Genomic DNA, 20310 nt, shown 5'->3' on the forward strand with positions numbered 1-20310 from the left:
GGTAATGAATTATCGCACTTTTTCGGTTTTTTTAAATTTTCGATATCGAAAAAGTGGGCGTGGTTATAGTCCGATATTGTTCATTTTAAATAGCAATCTGAGATGAGTGCTCAGGAACCTACGTACCATATTTCATCAAGATACCTCGAAATTTACTCAAATTATCGTGTTAACGGACAGACGGACGGACGGACATGGCTCAACTGATTATAAAAATAGTTTTTGATCACGATCGTGATACGCGATACGGACACAGCTTTTAAATATTAGTGAAACATTTTTAAGCTTCATTACCTCTAGAGCTGTTGCGGTTGATATTTTTTGTGTTACCACTACTGTGAGCCTGGTGCATTAACTCTGCAAAATTGATTGCAAGATTTTTCTACTTTTGTACTGAAACTCGCAGACAAACATTGTACTCCTGGGTAAGCAAGTCTTATTTGTTGTTATTTAATCCATTCTATTAGATGCCAGCTTTTTTTCATTGAAAATTTTCGAATATTACGGTTTTGGAGGATAAGGGGTATGCTAACAAATGTTTTCAATGATAACAGTTTATTTTTTTATTTAATCTTATGTAATAAGCAGCTGAGGAACGTATGTCTCCTAAAAAAAGGATAGTGTATGTCAAAATTACAAGTAAACTAAGTTTTTCACAGTGATATATAAAATTGTATGATATTAATTCATCAGAAATCGAGTGGTATTCAGGCAGTCCGTCACCCCAAGATGCCAGTTTGACACCAAAATTTATAATTCCAAAATAATAAAAAATTTCAATATATAAAAAAAAAAAAGCGCATCTCTTTTTGTCGACGCACCCTAATGTACCTCATTAGCGGCGCATTTGAGGGGAAAATTGGTATACCCTTAAAAAGCTAGCAGTTTATAAAAATACTCAATGTCAGTTGAGACCACTGATGAGTGGGCTTAACAAGTTCGTATTCGTGTGTACCTTCTAGGGATGTTGCGAATATGGAATTTTAAACTTACAAGGGCTTGGTATATTGAAAATGTTACTAAGTGGTAGAGTTGCTAAAAAAATAGTTGCAGATTTCAAAAAAAAAAAACAAAACCTTGGAAGTATTTGGTATTTTAAATATTTTGAAGTAATAAAAATGTGTAATTTTTTATAGAAATGTACGTTGGTAGATGTGGTAGTCGTTTAAAAAATATATTGAACGACACATTTTGATTGCAATTTTTTTATTCTCCAGCTAAAAGACGAACAATAATGAAATAATTTTGTTTTATTGCTTTGATGTTTAAGTGTATTAAATCATCATAAAGGAGATTAAATAAAACTAAATTTAATGAAAATGGCTAAAATTAAATTTAAGTTACACTGAGAAAAACTTTCTCAGAACATAGAAAATATGCATGATTTTTTTCCAAAGAATTTTTATTCGGTTAAGTGCTTATGAAGCAAATTTACATGTATTGTATCGTTTCATGTCTAAACCTGCTACCGGTTACGACCATTTTTCGGAGGCGGTGAGGTCGATAATTCTCAATCCATTAGGCTAGGTTTCGAGCTGGAGGCTGTATTACCCTAATTCGGGACCGTCACCCTCTTTTCACACCCTGAAGTTAAAGAAGCAGGACGACTTTAGTTTCATGGCGGTGGTAGCCCTTTTGCCAATCGACTTCTCCGCGGTCCGTTCTTGGGTGCAGATGAGTGAGTTATTGATAAAGTTCAAATTTTTTTCCTATATTGGCGAGCTGTTCGTGCACATGCGTATACTTGGTGACGAAGTATCTCCCCAACCATGAATCCAAAACTGCGCTTTTTTACATGAAGAATTCAACAAACCGAGCAGAGGTACCTCACCCATTAGGAGTCTGAACATTCGTGATGGTGGTAATTATCGAAGATATTATTGAATTTTTCATTCATTCATTTAGCGTCTAAGCGACTTTGACCTTTACGTAACAAATCACGTCAGCTATCCCTGTTCCACAATAGCTGGCACTAACTGGCAGCGCGAACTGAGTTGAATCTTCCTCCACCTGTCCCTCCCAACTAAGTTAATTTTCCCCGTTCCTCCGGGTGTAAATAAGGAATACCCGAAGCGCCATACCTACTTCCGATGCGGTCCATGATGCTGCGCCACACACCAGTATAGCTGTAAGGATCATTTATAGACCGTGATTTTTTTACTTCGAGAGACCTCCTTACAGACTTTCGGATGTGATCATATCCTACCGATGAAACTGGCCCTTAATTCGATTTAGTCTGTGTGGTCCTTTCATATTGCAGCTTTTTTAAACCTCTTTCGACTATAGCGTTATATTTATAGCTCCGCTCGTACTCAACGTAACGTGCAAACAAAGTCCATCTTCTCATTGGCATGAGTCCGTTCTTCCGGTCATGATTGAAACCTAAAATGTCGCGAGTGATAAATATTCTCACGCTGCCCGCTTACGTCATTTAATCGAAGTTTGCTCTCAGAGCAAAGATACGAGAGTCGAGTGGATAAAAAATGAACAGCATTAACCCATTTAGGGTCAGTTAACTACGTTTGTATATGTGTGTACATTGCATGTTAACATAATTATTCCAAAATTGTGAAATAAAAGAGATCAGTAGATAATCTTAATTTAACCTAGTTTCGTAACCGAGCTTGTAATTTCTTAATAAGAACTCTTAAATTAAAAAATCCAGTAATCAAGTACTCACCAACATAAAACAATTATGCACTTCTCATATTAAATTATATGGATTAATTTATACATTTGTATGTACAAAACATGCAACCGCAACCACGAGCTTACAAACCACACCACACACAGCTTCCGCATTCAATCTACGAGTGTGACTTGCACAAGAAACCTTTTACGTCAACAATTGAAGGTATAATTCTTTTTCATTACACTAAGTAGGTAGACTTATTTTGCTCAATAAAATTGAGTACAGTAGAGCCTTAATTCAAACAGACTCAATACTCATCCGTATAGATAGCATTTTTTGATGAAGCTAACGGATGTATGAGAGCTATATGATTTAGTGATTTCAATTTTGACCACAATCACAGTCGTAAGGGTGTAAAATTTAAATATATTTTTCACATCGACTGACATAGCACAGTAAATCGCAGCGACAGCTTGAAAGAAATCGCCATGACTGTGACCGCATCTGCATCTCATTCGCAAACACGCTTACCAATAATTTCAAACCAAATCACATCTCACTTTACAGGACCAATTAGATGCTGGAACAATGTGATGTTATAAGTCGCAGCGATTTTTATATGTGACTGTGACTGAACAGTGGTTAAAGAGCAATATGGTCTTAGTCTCAATATGGTCTTAGATCATCCATACCAGTAATGGCAAACTCAATCACACTGCTCGTCGTAGGAACAATCAACTGCGAAAACATGATGCAATTACGCTGTGATATGTGCTGCGTCTAAGTAGCAATAGATGTTACAGTTCAACCGACTCACTACTAGAGGTTTACGCCGATAACTATATCGGCGGCGGCGGCGTGGGCAGCGCGCCGGCTTACGCCAGTGTTCTTACTTTATAAAGCTTGATTTTTCTACTTAAAAAATTATATTTAGGAAAGGTCTTCTTTGCCATTTCGTAAAGGTCCCGGGGTTTGCCTCAAAGTCTCGCGGATCATTCAGCTCCTTGCGGAGGGACTTTCCTACATTCACTTACTCCAGGGAGGCTTCGAACCTAACCTGATCCAAGGGACTGGTACTGCTGCGTAGGCCGAAACAAATTTAAGTACTTAAAATCATCACGCTTTTGTCTGTATGTCTCGTACAAAGCGTAGTTTCACCGAAGGAGATGTTCTGGTCTAACTTCTAATACTCGATGTAGACACGATTTCTTTAAATTATTTGTGGCCCCTTGCTGGTCACGCACATAGGTGGCTTAAGGTTGCTATTAACGGCCTTTTAATACTAATGGCTCTCGTGGCACAGTTTTAACGATTAGCACCAACGCTGGCCTATTGTTGATCGCGGCAAAGTGCGCCTCTAGTTTTTTCGGCTGTTTTAAGAGCTATAAATCCCGATGTGCGAACAGTAGTAATCCTTTCTACCACCAGTCACTACCACGCCTTCTGGCCCTCACACCACATGCCAACACAGAGTTATAGGACTACGACTTCGAACTCATAGGTACCTTCGTCGACGTCACTTTCCTAGAAGCCGTAGGTGTAACACCGAAGACTTTCTAACTGATTTTTTTGTCCCGCTATGCTGCCGAGGTGGTGTGATGGTAGCGTGCTCCTCCTAGAACACCGAAGATCGTTGGTTCACGAGCCGGGCAAATCAGATGCCGTTCGGAGTCGGCATAAAACAATTTGTAAGAAAAATTAAAAGGAGCACGACGCAAATTGGCCTAGAATCTCTCGGAGGTTATCGCGCCTTACATTTATTTATTTATGCTGCCAAGCACTACCAGAGAAACACCTAAAAACATTCGGCCAAGTCTGCCGCCCTCGAGATCATAAGCAGTCCAAGTGGATATTATTGCGTAACTTATAGGTGAAAATAGTATAATCCTACATAATAAATTTTACAAAGACCGTGGATCATTTTTTTTTTAAATGTGGACCAAAATTTGTTAAATCAAAACGATATTTAAGAATGAAAGTCGACCGATTTTAAGTTGAAAGATGTTAATGTTAGGCTCAGTCCAAACTGTTATTTTCATGCCTTTTTATACAAGAATTCATTGTAAATAACCGCGTAGCTTCAGTTTTCAGCCTAGTTCGACTGTCCACTACATTAGGGTAGTAGAACATCCGGTCATTTGTTCGACTGTCTTGAGTGTTCCTGCGAAGCACAAAGCCTCACCTGGTTAATATGTATATGTGCAAAGTGATTTTTCAAACCCTTCTCATACGTGCATATATCATCAACTTAAGTCTGGGCTGAGAATCATTTCAAAGGAGTATTTAAACCCCTGGAACCAACTAAAAGATTTTGCATCCTTGATTTCGCTTATTCTTTCATCCAATTGGGGTATAGATTTTTTTTTTTTTTAAATCTGCACCTTTTTCGGGCAACTTGTTTTTTTTTAAAACTTGAGGAAAATTTGAAAACATGTTCGACTTGGGTCATTTTATTTGAACTCATTGTTCTTTACTAATTTTTTGAAAAATTTATGCAAAGTGAGCATTTAAATTTTTTATATAACGTTTCTCTTAGTGCTATGTTATAATAACTTGGTGAATTTGGTGATGCAAAGTCCGTGTTAAGCTGACATCGAAAACGACTGTTTCTTAAATAACTTTTGAATGAGTGGAAAGAGTTAAATTTCGCAATTGGATTCTTATAACGGGCAGTGATGCGCATCCGTTGATACCCCTTTCGACCATATCGGACCAATTTTCGACATGAACAATAAATGGTGACAGTATAATACTGTTTTCACACAGACGGCTTATTGAATATTAAAGGCAGTTTTCTACATTAAGACGCTTATTGAGCTCAATCTTCCCCATAAAATTCGAAACTATAATTATTTCATTAGTGATTAATCGAATGCCTAATGAAGTAAAAAGCACAATGCAACTCTGTTGGTAGCGTTCAGCTTCTTAGTTTTTGGTGTGTGCAGTGCTTAAAAATGTCATTTGTCAAAGTAAATGTCATTGTCTGTCGTACAGCATTGTCATTTTATTCGCTTGACATTTCATCCTTCATACTAATCGAGCAGTTACTTCTGTGTGAAAGCAAAAAATTTACGATTTCATTAGAAGGTGAAATGAGATCATTAAGTTTCTGTGTGAAAAAAGTATAATACTGTATAATACTGTCTTCACACAGAAACTTATTGATCTCATTTCACCTTCTAATGAAATCGTAAATTTTTTGCTTTCACACAGAAGTAGCTGCTCGATTAGTATGAAGGATTAAATGTCAAGCGAATAAAATGACAATGCTATATGACTTTGACAAATGACATTTTTAGCACTGAACACACCAAAAACTAAGAAACTGAACGCTGCCAACAGAGTTGCATTGGGCTTTTGATTTCATTAGGCACTAATGAAATAATTATAGATTCAAATTTTGTAGGAAGGATTGAGCAAAATTAGAGCCTTAATGTAGAAAACTGCCTTTATTATTCAATAAGCCGTGTGTGTGAAAATAGTATTAAACGAGTAGAAAACATATTAACGCGCCGAACGCCGCCGCCGCGCCGATTTTTTCGACAATCGGCGGCGGCGTGCGAAAAACGACGAAAATCGGCGGCGGTTTTTATTGTTACCTCGCATACTCCGAATCAGAAATATGTATTTACAGAATGGTTCATGATATCGATTCCTCACTGTTTTACATACTTATGGTTCATGTATGCGCATTTCACTATATTTCAAGTGCTTGTTATGTTCTAATTTAATTCATACAAAATTTCTTTATGCCACAGCTTTCTGGATATTTTATGTTGTTCTTGCTATTACATCTGCTGTCGTGACTTCTGCTGTCTCACTACTCTTTGGTTGTTGTATCGTTCCCGTTCATGGTTCACAATGAATGACTATGGCCTAGTAAGTTGCCGCCTCCTCGTTGTCTACACTGACTTTAGTCTGAAACGTTATTGGAACATTGTAGGTTTGCCAACAACAGGTTATACACTGCAAGAAATTTCTAGTGCGCTGTGCACGGATTTGGAAGAACGTCTAATTAAATAAAAAAAAATTGTTGTCTTTGTGCAGTGCTTGAAAGATCAGTGCAAAACTATTTTACTTCAATTATTCTAGTAGTTAAATTACTAAATAAGTAAGCCGTAAATCCCAGCGACAGCTTCCAAGAAGTCGCTGTGACTTACTGATTGTGAACGGTCATTTATATCATACTGCTCTGTTATCATTGCTTATGTCGCAGTCACGGATAAAAATGGCTGCGGCTATAAATTCACAGTCATAAATCACAGCCGTACATAGGGTCTCAAAGGCCCATGAAACCACCGAAAAAAGTCCTACGTCAGAGCTTTAGTATTTTACGTCTCAAGTTAAAACACGTCAAATTCTAATAGATTCAAATTGAACTTTCTGGACTGTCTTCTTCTTTTCCTTTTTGTAATTATAAGGAGTCTAGAGGTTCTATGTTGATGGTTCTTTGCCGGAAATTGATTCGATACGTTCTGGAAAATAGCACCGTTAAGGTACTACACCGACCATTTTGGGCACGATTTGATATAACCACTTTGAACCTTCTAGGTCATCCAACCCCTCCTTCCGTGAGGAATTAAAGGTTGCCAGCGCTTCGCCTGCTAAATAAGCCAAATTTGTCACATTTAGGTGAGGTTGACAACTGGATTGGAGAAGCTGTGAAGCCCTTTGAAAGGGGTGCACTGCACAACCTCTTGAATCGTTTGTAGGACTGTGCAAAAGGATTCCGTTAATCGGTTAGCTAAATAAATTATCAAAACAGGTCTCTCTCTTAAACGAACTAATAACAAATACAACCAATATATGATATGGTTATGAGGAGAGTTTTCGTTTATTGAGTTTATTGGTTCTAAACAAATGATATTTGGTATATGACCCATAGACGGAGATTTTAGTAATTTTAGAAAATTGGGCAGTACAACCTTATTCCATTTAGCAGAAGCATTCGAGCTTATTTCGGAGCAATTCCAGGATAATTTCGGAATTTTTTTTTAGAATCATATAGGAACCATTCTTATTAGCTCTAGATGATTTCGAGGTTGCTTGCAAGATGGATTCGGAACCTTTTCGACATACTCTCGTGACTATTTCGGGATATTTTTATGATTGTTTTCACGATCACTTCTCCGCCCATTTCGAAACTGGTTTAAGGATGACATTGGCACTATATTAGAATCCTTTCGGAATTGTTGTTGGGAACATTTTGGATTTACTTCAGGATAGTTTCGAATTGTATAGGATATATTTCCGATTTCAGATTATTTCACAATAAATTCGTGATGGCTCCGATATGATTTAAGGAATATTTGGAGCATCATAAACGGAATATTTCAAGACTCTTCGGAATTGCCTTCAAGTGGTTCTTGTGATTATTTAAGAAATCATTCGGAACTATTTCGGTAATATTCTGGGATAATATAAGAACTATCTTGGATCAGTTTATGATTCTTCTTGAAACATTTTGGCATTGTAAGTGGGACGTATCCATAGACCGGTTTGAAAGATATTTTATTTTTTATTTTCTTCTTGCGTACACAGCGGTAGGCAAAGATACATGATATGAAAATTAATTTCAGATATTTTCCATGAGAAATCCAAGATTTATGTGATGCTTGTATAGAAGCTGTCATGTCACTTCATATACCCAATGTACTAGAAATGTGGTAACCTACATACATACGCACAACTAAAGCAACATGAGTACTATGACGCAAGCAAACGTCAATGTCCCGTTAGAAATTTCACGCGCCCGACGCTTTTATTTAATTTTCTGATCCACGTCCTAGATGGATGAGGAGTGTGATGACTAGTACCTAGGACCTACCTAATTATTTTCTAGCTTTTAGTATTATTATTACTTAATGTAAATATTGTTTTAAATGAAACCGTTTAACTTGAAATTTTTTTAAATTATTTTTTTCAAGTGTTTAGTCTTAATTGCCTATTATTTCTCATTCTATTTAGTTCATTTAGTGACTCATTATTACAAGGACTTTTTCCTGAGAATTTGTTACAATCTAAGTCCTCGAATTCCAAAGTATTTTGATGTCACTTCTACCGGACTGTATGTAATATTTATTCCAAATATGAGCCAAGTCGGACCATTGATACGAGTATTTTGAATATCTCGATCCTTGGCCCACCTAGCGGGATTTTTTTTTTCATAAAGCGATTTCTATTTTTGTATGTAATATGTGTACCAAATATGAGCCGAATCGGACCACAAATACGATTTTTTTTATTATCTCGATCCTTGCGCCACCTGTATGTAATATAATACTATTTTTTTAATATCTCGATACCTGCGCCACCTAGCGGCGAATTTTTCATAGGTCGCTTTCTATTCATGTATGTAATATGTGTTCCAAATATGAGCCAAATCGGATCACAAAAACCAATTTTTTGAATATATCGATCCTTGCACCACCTAGCGGCGATTTTTTCATAGGTCGCTTTCTATTCTTGTATGTATTATGTGTTCCAAATATGAACCAAATCGGACCACAAATACGATTTTTTGAAATATTTGGATCCATGCGCCACCTATCAGAATTTTATTTTTCTTATTATTGTATTGTCATCGGGTTCTGAACTATATTCCAAATTTGAAACATGTAGATTATCGGGAAGTAACTTAAATTTTAATAACAAAATTCGTGTCGGCCGACCGGGCGGCCGCTACACAGAGTCAAGCTAAATAAAACCGTTTAAAAATACTATTTTAATAGGAGGTGATACACCCCCTTTTTTAAATCCTCCCACACATAACGAATTTAACCAAAGATATTTCACTTCAGAATTTTGGCGTCGGTAAGGCGGTTGAGAGTTTTGCGAAAAACTTCTAGTAAATGACATTTTAAAAAGAATTTTGCAACGGCACAGGCACACACACACACCCATTTCTACTTGAAAAATTGTTTGCAGAGGCCTACTTTCTCTGCACGAAAACACATTAGCGATGTGCGAACTGTTAATTTAATTTTTACCATAAGAGCACATATATATAACATACTTATAAGCATACATATACATATATGTATTTATGTTTGTAAAGCCATATTTACAGCGGCGAACAGGAAAAAAGAAGTGACAGTTTTTTTTAATTTTTGTCATATACATTTTTTTTTTGGTATTTTAGATAAAAACTGCAACGAAGTTTGTAACTGAAACTATGCAAACCAATCATTTTCGGAAAAAACTAAATTCCAGAAAATTTGACGAAAATTTCCAACTTTTTACTGGAGTTCTCTAAATTTTTTTTGAGTATGTAGCTTTGTAGACCAGTCAATATTAGTGTAAGGGTGACGACAGAGTGAAAACGAGAAGCGGCGCTATAATATAAATATAGAAAGCTATGAAATTTATTTTTGTGGAAAATTGTAAAATATGTCAGAGTGCTAGGAATGTTTGAAGCTTGTAAAATATATGAAAAAAAATTGTTTTTCGCCTAGCAGAGCTTATAGCGAGCACTCTGCCGTCAGCCCTAATATATTTTAAAAGCTTGAAAAGTTTCTGGCGCTGCAACAGCTTTTACAATTTTTCATAAGAAATCATTTTCATAGCTTTCTATCTTTATATTATAGCAACGCTTCTCGCTTCCACTCTGTCGTCAGCCTAACGATAAACAAATTATAGGTCTCTCAAAATTCGCATAGATTTTTGAAATTTTTTTTTTTGTTGCGGAAGGGTGTTACAAATTTCCTGCCATATAAAAAAATTTCACACTTTGTATAAAGGAAAATCTAAAACATAATTTGAATAAAAAAAAAAATGTCAAAAATCATTTCGAATTTTAATAGACCTATAAGTTGTACTTTGTTCGGAGTGATCCCAAAAAGGGGTTCGATATTTTCGTAAAATAAAAAAATAAAAAAAAAAAATAAATTTACGAAATTTGATATAAGTTGCCACTGCTATTTTTCTGTACGCTGCTGTACATATGCACTTATATCTAGTAGTAATAAAAAAAAAAGTTTTAAAGAAATATTTGTGTCTGCATGTTGCATGCAATATTTTAATGCGCAACGCCACTTATGGCCATTCCATGTACATACGAATAAATTTGCTTGGCCAACTAATATACATACATACATTGATAAATGCAAAAAGTTTAAAACTTGAAATGTCTGTTGATGCGTAAGACGTTTTGGGTTTCGTTTAAGCTTTTTTATTTTCTTTCTTTAGCTTCCTCATTGCGCAAGCGCAAACGTCAATCAGGCATTTCTTTGCTCTAATCGACTTTCTTCCCTCCACTTTATATTGCTCAGCTCATATTTTTATACTCAGCTGTGCAGAGCTCACAGAGTATATTAATATTGTTCGCATAACGGTAGCCCGTAACGGTATAAACTAATCGAGATAGATGTAGACTTCTATATATCAAAATGATCTGGGCGAAGAAATAAATTCATTTAGCCATGTCCGTCCGTCCGTCCGTGAACACGATAACTTAAGTAAATTTTGGGGTATCTTAATGAAATTTGGTATGTGAGTTCCTAAGAACTCATCTCAGATTTCTATTTAAAATGAACGAAAGCGGACTATAACCACGCCCACTTTTTCGATATCGAAAAACCGAAAAAGTGCGATAATTCATTACCAAGCACGGATAAAGCGATGAAACTTGGTAGGTGACCTTATCACGCAGAATAGAAAATTAGTAAAATTTTGGACAATGGGCGTGGCACCGCCCACTTTTAAAAGAAGGTAATTTAAAAGTTTTTTGATGAAATTTGGCAGGAACGTTACTCCTATTACTATGTGTTCTAAATAAAAATTAGAAAAATGGGTTGACGAACACACCCACTTAAAAAAAAAATTTTTAAAGCAAATTTTAACAAAAAATTTAAAATCTTTACAGTATATAAGTAAATTATGTCAACATTCAACTCCAGTAGTGATAAGGTGCAACAAAATACAAAAATAAAAGAAAATTTGAAATTGGGCGTGGCTCCGCCCTTTTTCATTTAATTTGTCTAGAATACTTTCAATGCCATAAGTCGAACAAAAATATACGAATCCTTGTGAAATTTGATAAGGGTATAACTTCTATGACTATAACTGCTTACTGTGAAAATGGGCGCAATCGGTTGAAGCAACGCCCAGTTTTTATACACAGTCGACCGTCGGTCATTCCGCTCGGCTGTTAACACGATAACTTGAGCAAAAATCGATATATCTTTACTAAACTTAGTTCACGTACTTATCTGAACTCACTTTATCTTGGTATAAAAGACCACGCCCACTTTTTCGATATCGAAAATTTAAAAAAATTAAAAAAATACCATATACGATAAATAATAGTTTAAAAAAACTGAAAAACACTCTTTTATAGCTAACCGAACTAAAAAATAGAAAATAATTTTCAAGACGGCATTTGGCACCTCCTGGGGATTCTCCCCTAAGGTGACCTACTGGATTTACACAGCCATTGTGCGCCCGATTCTTCTTTATGTTGCCTTGGTCTGGTGGCCTAAACTAGCTAAAAGTACCTATCTTAAAATGCTTCAAAAGGTGCAATGGAGTTCGGAGCTCTGCATTACCGGGGCTCTCGGCTCCACTCCAGATTCCGTTACATACATACATTGATACATAGATAGATACAGGCCAAGCTAATAAAAGCGTGTTAAAAAGGGCTCCAGTATGCTCTTTCGTAGATGTGCCATGCATCCACTTCTATCATTAATAAAGGAATGCGTTTTTCGCATTATGTGCAAGGGTTCAAATCTATGGCCATTTGGGGTGGTCATAGGTTCAATTGACCTTATGTCCGTTAACCTTATGTCAGCCCACCATCACAATATTGCATTGTCATCGAGCCTTGATACGTGTGCAAAGTTTCAATCAAACTTATGGCCATTCAAAGTGGTAATAAGGCCAATTGACATTATGGCCGTTGACCTTATGTCACCGCACCATCACATTAATGCATTGTCATCGAGCCTTGATACGTGTGCAAAGTTTCAATCAAACTTATGGCTATTCAAAGTGGTAATAAGGCCAATTGACCTTATGGCCGTTAACCTTATGTCACCACACCACCACATTAATGCATTGTCACCGGTCCTTGATACGTATGCATAGTTTCAAATTAATCAGACTTCTAGAAACCGGTGAAAATTAAGCTCAAAGATTCCGTTACATACAGGCCAAGCTAATAAAAGCATGTTAAAAAAGGGATGGAACATGGTGATTGGATTAGTTTTTTGACGCAAAATATAACTTTAGAAAAAACTTTGTAAAATGTGTGTGGCCCCTACCATATTAAGTAGAAGAAAATGAAAATGTTCTGCAGGGCTAAATTAAAAGCTCTTGGAATCATGGCAGGAATACTGTTCGTAGTATATATATGGTGGTATTATATATAAATAAATTAGCGGTGCCCGACAGATGATGTTCCGGGTCACCCCAGGGATGATAAATGGATGTTTTCATCTTGTACCAAACGAGGAAAAAAAATTTTCCAAATCATCCAAAAATGTACCAAAAGTCTTCGGATGTGAATTTGAACCAAACTAGAGCTATATTCAGCTTCTTTATCTAAAAACTGTTTTTAGTCAGGAAACTTTCTAACACAAATTAAAGGTAGTATAACAGGGTGGCGGCCACCGTGGTAGCGTGCTTATCCTACCACACCGAATGCCTTGGGTTCACACCCCGTACGAAGCAACATACAAATTTTAAAAAAAAAAAGGTTTTTCAATTAGAAGAAAATTTTTCTAAGCGGGGTCGCCCTTGGCAGTATTTGGCAAGCACTCCGAGTATATATTTCTGCCATGAAAAGCTCTCAGTGAAAATTCATCTGCCTCGCAGATGCCGTTCGGAGTCGGCATAAAACAAGTATGTCCCGTCCCGCCAATTTGTAGGAAAAATTAAAAAGAGCACGACGCAAATTGGAAGAGAAGCTCGGCCTAAAACCTCTTCGGAGGTTAACGCGCTTTAAATTTATTTTTATTTATTTATAACAGGGAAATATGATTTATGAAGAAATACTTTTCTAGCAAAAATAAAGAAGAAGTTTATCGCTTGAAGCGTACAATTATGTACATATATAAAAAAATTTCTTTATTATAGAAACTGTGTTTATTTGAAGTATATTTCTATACTTAACTTACATTAAATTTTGTATAGAAAATATCCTTTCTACGTTTGTGGATGAATGTGGAATCGAGAATATGCCTTGAACTATTCTATAAATATTGGAAAACATTTGCGCCATTAATTAATTTTTAACTGATCTTAATTCTTCCCAAAAGCTGCATATATATAAATTCTTGAATTTTTTAAGGCTCTCATGCTCTGCTAAAGCTCTAAATTCAGTATAATTTTCGCTATTTTATCAAATGCAGATTTGGGAAAAAAGTCCATAACTAAAGGCACAATACTATTTGTTGCACCGCTTAAAATACTTTCTGGTGAAAGCTTTGCAGCCCTCAACAAAGTTTTATCATTTAAGTTTACTTTCTTTAATAAAGTACTACAAAACTGTATATAAAATTCTTTAGCACAGCTCCTAAATATGTGTACGTCATCTTTTTCGAAAAGGTTGTTTGATAGAATAATATTCACATTAACCAAGCAGTAAACTTCATCTGGGCTTAAGTGATTTTCGTCTGAATCAATATTTAACATCCAAATAGGACTGGATTCTAAATAAGATTTTTTTATAAAATTTTTAATTTGGTAATAAGTAAATGTATGCGAATATCTTCAGACTGCATTTCTATATTCACATTATTTATTTCATTTAAAATATAAAAAAGGAATGTAAAATATACTTTATAAATAGGCCTTTGAAAATTTTCATATATAAGATTAATATTTTGATTACTGCTTTTATTTTCAAATACGTGAAGATTAAGATAATACTTTATGGCATCCCGTTGCTGAAGAATTCTATCTATGATTGCCGAAATGTTCTTGAAAACTCTGAGAGTCTGCCTTCCTAAGGGGGCTGTTACAAAAATGATAGTTTACGTCTTTTAAAAATTTATCAATTTTGTTGGGAAATACATCACAAACGGCCATTGAAGCTAAATATAAAATGTGACAAACACATCCATCAACATGCAGATTTGTAACAACTTGCTTCAGTCTTGCTTGCACTCCGCTTTTTGCTCCCATCATAACCGAGCAATTGTCGGCAGTTAAACCGATCATTTTTTCAAGTGGTATTGAATGGTCTTTCAAAGATTTAATAAGGGCATTAAAAATACCCTGCGTGCTACTATAGGTCAAAGGTATCAAATCTAAAAATCTATCAACGCACTTTTTATCAAAAATTCGAATCGAAACTGCCAAATTTTTTTATATACATACATACATCAGACATTTCATGTATTATTAGAGAGTGATAATTCTTTTGACAAAATGCAATTATGGATTTATAAATTTCTGGCCCTGTTATTTGAGTTATTATTTTCTGTGCTTTAATTCTATTGATGCAAAATGTGTTCACAATTTTAGAATCAGTTATGCTATTTTTCATAAGCATATTTAAATGATCCATAATTGCAAATGGCAAATTGTGCTCGGCAACAAAACAACTTAACTATATATTTTCTTCGAAAATTTAAAAGTTTTTTTGTACATTCAGAGCTGCTTTGCAAATGACTTGAAGTGTAGTGCTGTATTTTACAAAAATGTACCAAATATGTCAATCTAGTACCAACGTACTTTCGGGAAGCGAAATGTACCAAAAAAAGTACAAATGTACCATGATTATCATCACTGGGTCACCCTGGTCCAAATTTTTGGCCGATATCTCGAAAAAGCCTTCACGTATACAACTAAGGGTTACTCCCTTTTAAAAACGTCATTAATACCTTTAATTTAATACCCATATCGTACAAAAAGATTCTAGAGTTACCCCTGGTCCACCCTTATTGCGATATCTCGAAAAGGCGTCCACCTATAGAACTAAGGTCCACTACGTTTTAAATAATCATTAACACCTTTCATTTGATACACATGTCATACAAACACATTCCAGGGTTACCCTAGGTTCATTTTCCTACATGGTGATTTTCCCTTATTTGACAAAGTATGAAGAAAAATCGTTCCAAAAAACGTTACCTTTGGTCTACAATTTCGGACTCTTATCGGGACTCATAAGTAAGAGCGCTTCGAAAATATTTCAGGGATGATTTAAAAAAAAAAATAAAAAGAAATGCGTTTGAATTTAACCAAATTTTCATATTTAAAAAAAAATATTCAAATAAAACGAATTGATAGCTGAAGAAAGATAGCAAAAGCAAGTTGCTCCACTTTTTAGTATTAACATTTGTATATATCCATGAAAAATACAATATTCGGTTACATCCGAACTTAACTTTCCTTACTTGTTTGTACTACATAAATGGCACGTGTGATACAATACAATTCAAATTTTATTGACCGTATCATTTTGCATGGTTCATAGATCGTCAATTCAACAAATGAATGTAAAGAAAGAGATTTTGCAATATCAATGCGTAGCAGATGAATTTTATGTTCAGTATATTAGAGAGGGTCGAGTTCCAGTTCTGTGAATTAATAACGTATAATCTGAGCAAACTCATGTTTTTGCATACTTGTTTGAATGGTTAGATTATTTCGTCAGATTTTGCTTTTGTTGTTCCCTTATTATCATACCTGATATTAGCCGGGGGCAACTGAAATTTTATCTAAAAATCTCAGCAAGAAACGAATAGGAGATGACAAGAACTCTTATGGCGTCTACTTTTCTGAAAAAAAATGTTGCGCTCATGTTGCACTCTTAAATTCTAACATTTCAACAAGGCCACTTAGCTCTATGATAAATGGCTCTATTTATGAGTAATGAGACCCCTTTTATTATTCAGCTGAAATTGTTCTATGAAAAGAACAATCAAAATCATGGGGGAGATGAGAGAAGGCAACAGTGCGACACTATTTTCAGAAAAGAAAACGCCATAAGCTTCTCCAAAAATATTCCGGCCCATGTTTGTTTGACGAACCTGCATGTTTGTTTCACTTGAAAAGACGGAACGTTTCGTCAGACCTGGTGTTTGTTTGTTTGTTTGTTACTTTTTTTGTTTTTATTCTTCCAATCTTCATGTATAATTAAGCGTGGCCTTATGTTCTATCAGCTTCCTAACGATTGGGATAATTCTTTCTGAGTTAACAAAAGAGACGCAGCGTCTTTCCCACCAAAACCCAACACTGCAGTCCACATTCTTAATAGGCCCCTTCGGCTGGCCTTCCTGCTGTTCGCTTTTGCTCACATAAGGACACCAACCACGCAGAGACTGGTAATCTTACTCAGTTATACGTTTCTTGTGATAAGGATCAAAAGAGTGTGGCCCTAAACTAGGCTTCTGTATTACTGTGCGGTCCGGTTGTTGTTAGATACTAGCAAAGGCTAGCAAAATCAAAATAAATCTCAAAATCAAAATAAACACCAATATCGAAATTTAAATTTTAATTATAATCAAAATCAATATTAAAATAAAAATATATAGCCTTCTCATACAGTGGCGAAATAATTATTGAATAGTTCTCAAAATGGACCCAAACGGGTTTAAAATAATCCCGAAATTACGCTGAAGCAATGAGATTCTTAAGGCAATCCCGAAATGGTCTTGAAATTATGAAGACAACAGTCTCGATATAATTCGTCTTCCTCTTTTTTTTTTTTTTTTGTAAGGAAACTTCCCAATGGTTTTGGGGACTGCGCTAGCAACAATTGAAAGGGTTGCGCTACATAGCTCCATGAATCCCTTCCGATATGATCCGGTTATGGCTCCCAACTAATTCATAAAATGAATCGAATTAATACCAAAAGCAATGAAGATATTGTTACTCTGAAGCAGTATTCACATAAACCAAAAAGTGATCCTGAAAACAACAGAGGAACTATCCTGTAATAGTGCGGGTACGAGGCGGAAACAATTTGTACTTCCAAAATGACCCGAAACGGAATAAATTAGTTTTTCGTATATTCTACCACCTGAAAAATGTTAGATACATTTATGAATGTTCCCTCCTAATGCTTTCTAAGTAGTGTTTTGGGTTTGAAACACCACTTTAATGCTCCAACAACTCTGTGCAACAAAAACATTGATCTAAATTACGTGATCGCTGATCCAGGAAAATTTCCTTATTTTCTATCTTTTTGTTTTAATTTAATTTTCTCAAATTACGTCGAACCATAGAAAAACTAAGTCAAATTAAAAGGAAGATATATAAAAAGAAAATATTAATTGTGTTAATGTCATTGAAGTCAGTGTCTTAGAAACGTGCAGTTGAATTGGTCGAAAATTCAATTATCATACTTTACTTCTTATTCTCAGATATACATATAAATATATATATAATTTTAAAACGAATATACATATTTCCTTACCATGTATATATTTTATGCTATGGGGTTTTCAGCAATTTTATGCTACAAATAACTACAGCGTTTTTATGACACAAATTCATTGCCGATCCCTGCCCAAGGCGAGTTGTAAAAATAAGACATCAGATTGAGATAGATGCTCAGAACCAGAGTAAGTTGGAAGAAAAAGAAAAATTTTTTATATAGAGAACGCGTGTCACCACTTTTCCGAAACTGTATGAGAAAGAAACGGATCTATAGGCCACTTTTTGTAGCCATATATGCTTGAAACCATTGGTCGTTTCATTTTAGCCGACTCGCTCCAGCCATATTTGATTCTAAAAGTGTTACACATAACTATATTATCACATAACTATATTATTTTTTTTATAAAAAGAACTCGTTACCTACCCTTCCAAGGTTTATCCACGGTGAGTTTTGAAAAAACCTACTGATCCAGAAACAATGGCTCTCCTTTGGCCAGGCGAAAACAAGATAAGAGTTTCAAATATTGTAAGGATACAGCTACACTCAAACAATCTCGAAATGAGCCTTAAACAAGCGTGAAATTTTTTCCGGATTTTTCTTAGTTCAATCTCGAATCATTTCCGAAATAGTCCCATCTTATCTTAAAATATTCCCAAAACAACATCTGGATATGTTCCGCAATAGCCGAAAATAAACCTCAAAACGTTCTCTAAATAGACTCGAAATGATCCCGAAAGTATTTAGAAACTGTTCCGAAAAAGTGTCGAAATAATATGAAATAGTGCCGAAATGATCTCGAAAAAAATCCTGAAGCAATTCAGAAATAGTTCCGAAATTGATACCGAAATAGTCAAATATTAGTCCCGAAAACTATTCCGAAATGTTCTCCGCACAAGGTCGAAAAAATGCAGATACTATCTGAAAAGTTCCCAATTGTTTGGGGATAGTCCTGAAATATATAGAAATGAAAGCGAAATAGTGTTCATTCCAAACTAATTCAAAAAGTATCACGGGGAAATTTTTTGAAACAGTCCTAAAATTATCAATAACATAATGCCGACATGGTTCAAAGATTGTGCCGCAATAGTCGCTAAATGATCCTGATATAGCTTCGAAATATTCCAGCATAAAAATTATTTCGAAAACAATACCAAAATCATCTGGAAAACAATACTGAAACTGTTCCGAAAAAGGCGCAAGTTGATCAGAAACGCTAACGAAATACGACGGAAGTAACCCCCAAAAACAACCCCGAAATAATCCCGAAAATGCTCGGAAATTATTTCGAAATGATCGCCAGATAGTGCCAAGATAGTATCAAAAGTGAAACGCTTACAAAACAATATCGATTTTTTTCCGGCAAAACTCCGCAATTTTCCCGGAATAGCACCAAAATTATACTGAATAAAAAGATTCCGAAATTGTTCCGAAAATATTGCGAAAATAATCCTGACATTTTTCGGAGATAGTGGCAAAATAATTTCCAAAGATGGTTCTGCAATGATATCTACCAAAAGATCAAAAAACAATCCATAAATTATACTAAAATTTTCACAATATGCTAATTGAAACAATGGCGAAAGTGTGCGAAAGTTCCTATATGATCGGATAATGGTTCCGAAATGACACCCAAAAAAACCGAAATGCCATGTAAAACGACCGTCGAATATCTCATGGAGTTCTCTAAATACAACGATGCCAGCAAAATGTTTGACATTTGAGAAAAGATGCCAATCTTTTCCAAAACTTCCATATAAAGACAGTTCTTATTTCATCATTTACATCACATTGACTAAGTAAGCACGCTCTCAATTCCATTCATAAACACATAACATAATCACACAGGGACGTCATAACTGGGGAACAGTGGGGCGGATGCCCCCACATAAATTCCGGCCGGAGGCAATATATGATCACTTTATGTCAATTTAATTCTATTGATCTATCAACGGCTCGCAATTTTCGCAGACGATATCGAATTGTCCAACCTCCATCCTCAACTTCAAATATTGAAAAACATGTCAGGAGAAAAACCTTCAAGCTGCACTGAAATTGCTTAAAAACTCCGAAAATCTTCTGCTATTAAAGGAAACCTTCTAGGAGAAGTTTACAAACTAGTCAATCTAATAATGACGAATCCAGCTTCAGCAGCACCTTGCAAAAGATCTTTCAGCACTTTATCTTGTTAAGGAATTATCTCCTTACGCAAATGACCCAAAAGCGTCTCACTCATACAATGGTACTTCATGTTTAAAATGAAAGAACTGGATCTTTGGATTAGAAACAAATCATGAAAGAATTCGTTTCGCAAAAATATCGGGAAACAACCTTTGGTAATATTTAAAGG

General features: G+C 35.3%; 1 protein-coding gene across 13 annotated transcripts in view; it reads right to left on the reverse strand.

Moving 5' to 3' along the window:
- Positions 1-20310, reverse strand: part of LOC137251305 (uncharacterized) — a 166750-nt gene that overhangs the window by 58436 nt on the left and 88004 nt on the right. Inside the window, exon 1 of one of the 13 annotated variants that reach the window (XM_067785658.1) lies at positions 2681-2797. The exons of the other annotated variants lie outside the window; for them this stretch is intronic. Coding sequence (XP_067641759.1) covers positions 2681-2686 — 6 coding nt within the window. The 5' untranslated portion in view covers positions 2687-2797. Of the gene's footprint in view, positions 1-2680; positions 2798-20310 lie in introns of those variants that run through there. 13 annotated transcript variants of the gene reach the window in all.

This window comes from Eurosta solidaginis, chromosome 4, assembly GCF_040869045.1.
Source record: "Eurosta solidaginis isolate ZX-2024a chromosome 4, ASM4086904v1, whole genome shotgun sequence".
In the NCBI taxonomy this organism is placed as follows: Eukaryota; Metazoa; Arthropoda; class Insecta; order Diptera; family Tephritidae; genus Eurosta; species Eurosta solidaginis.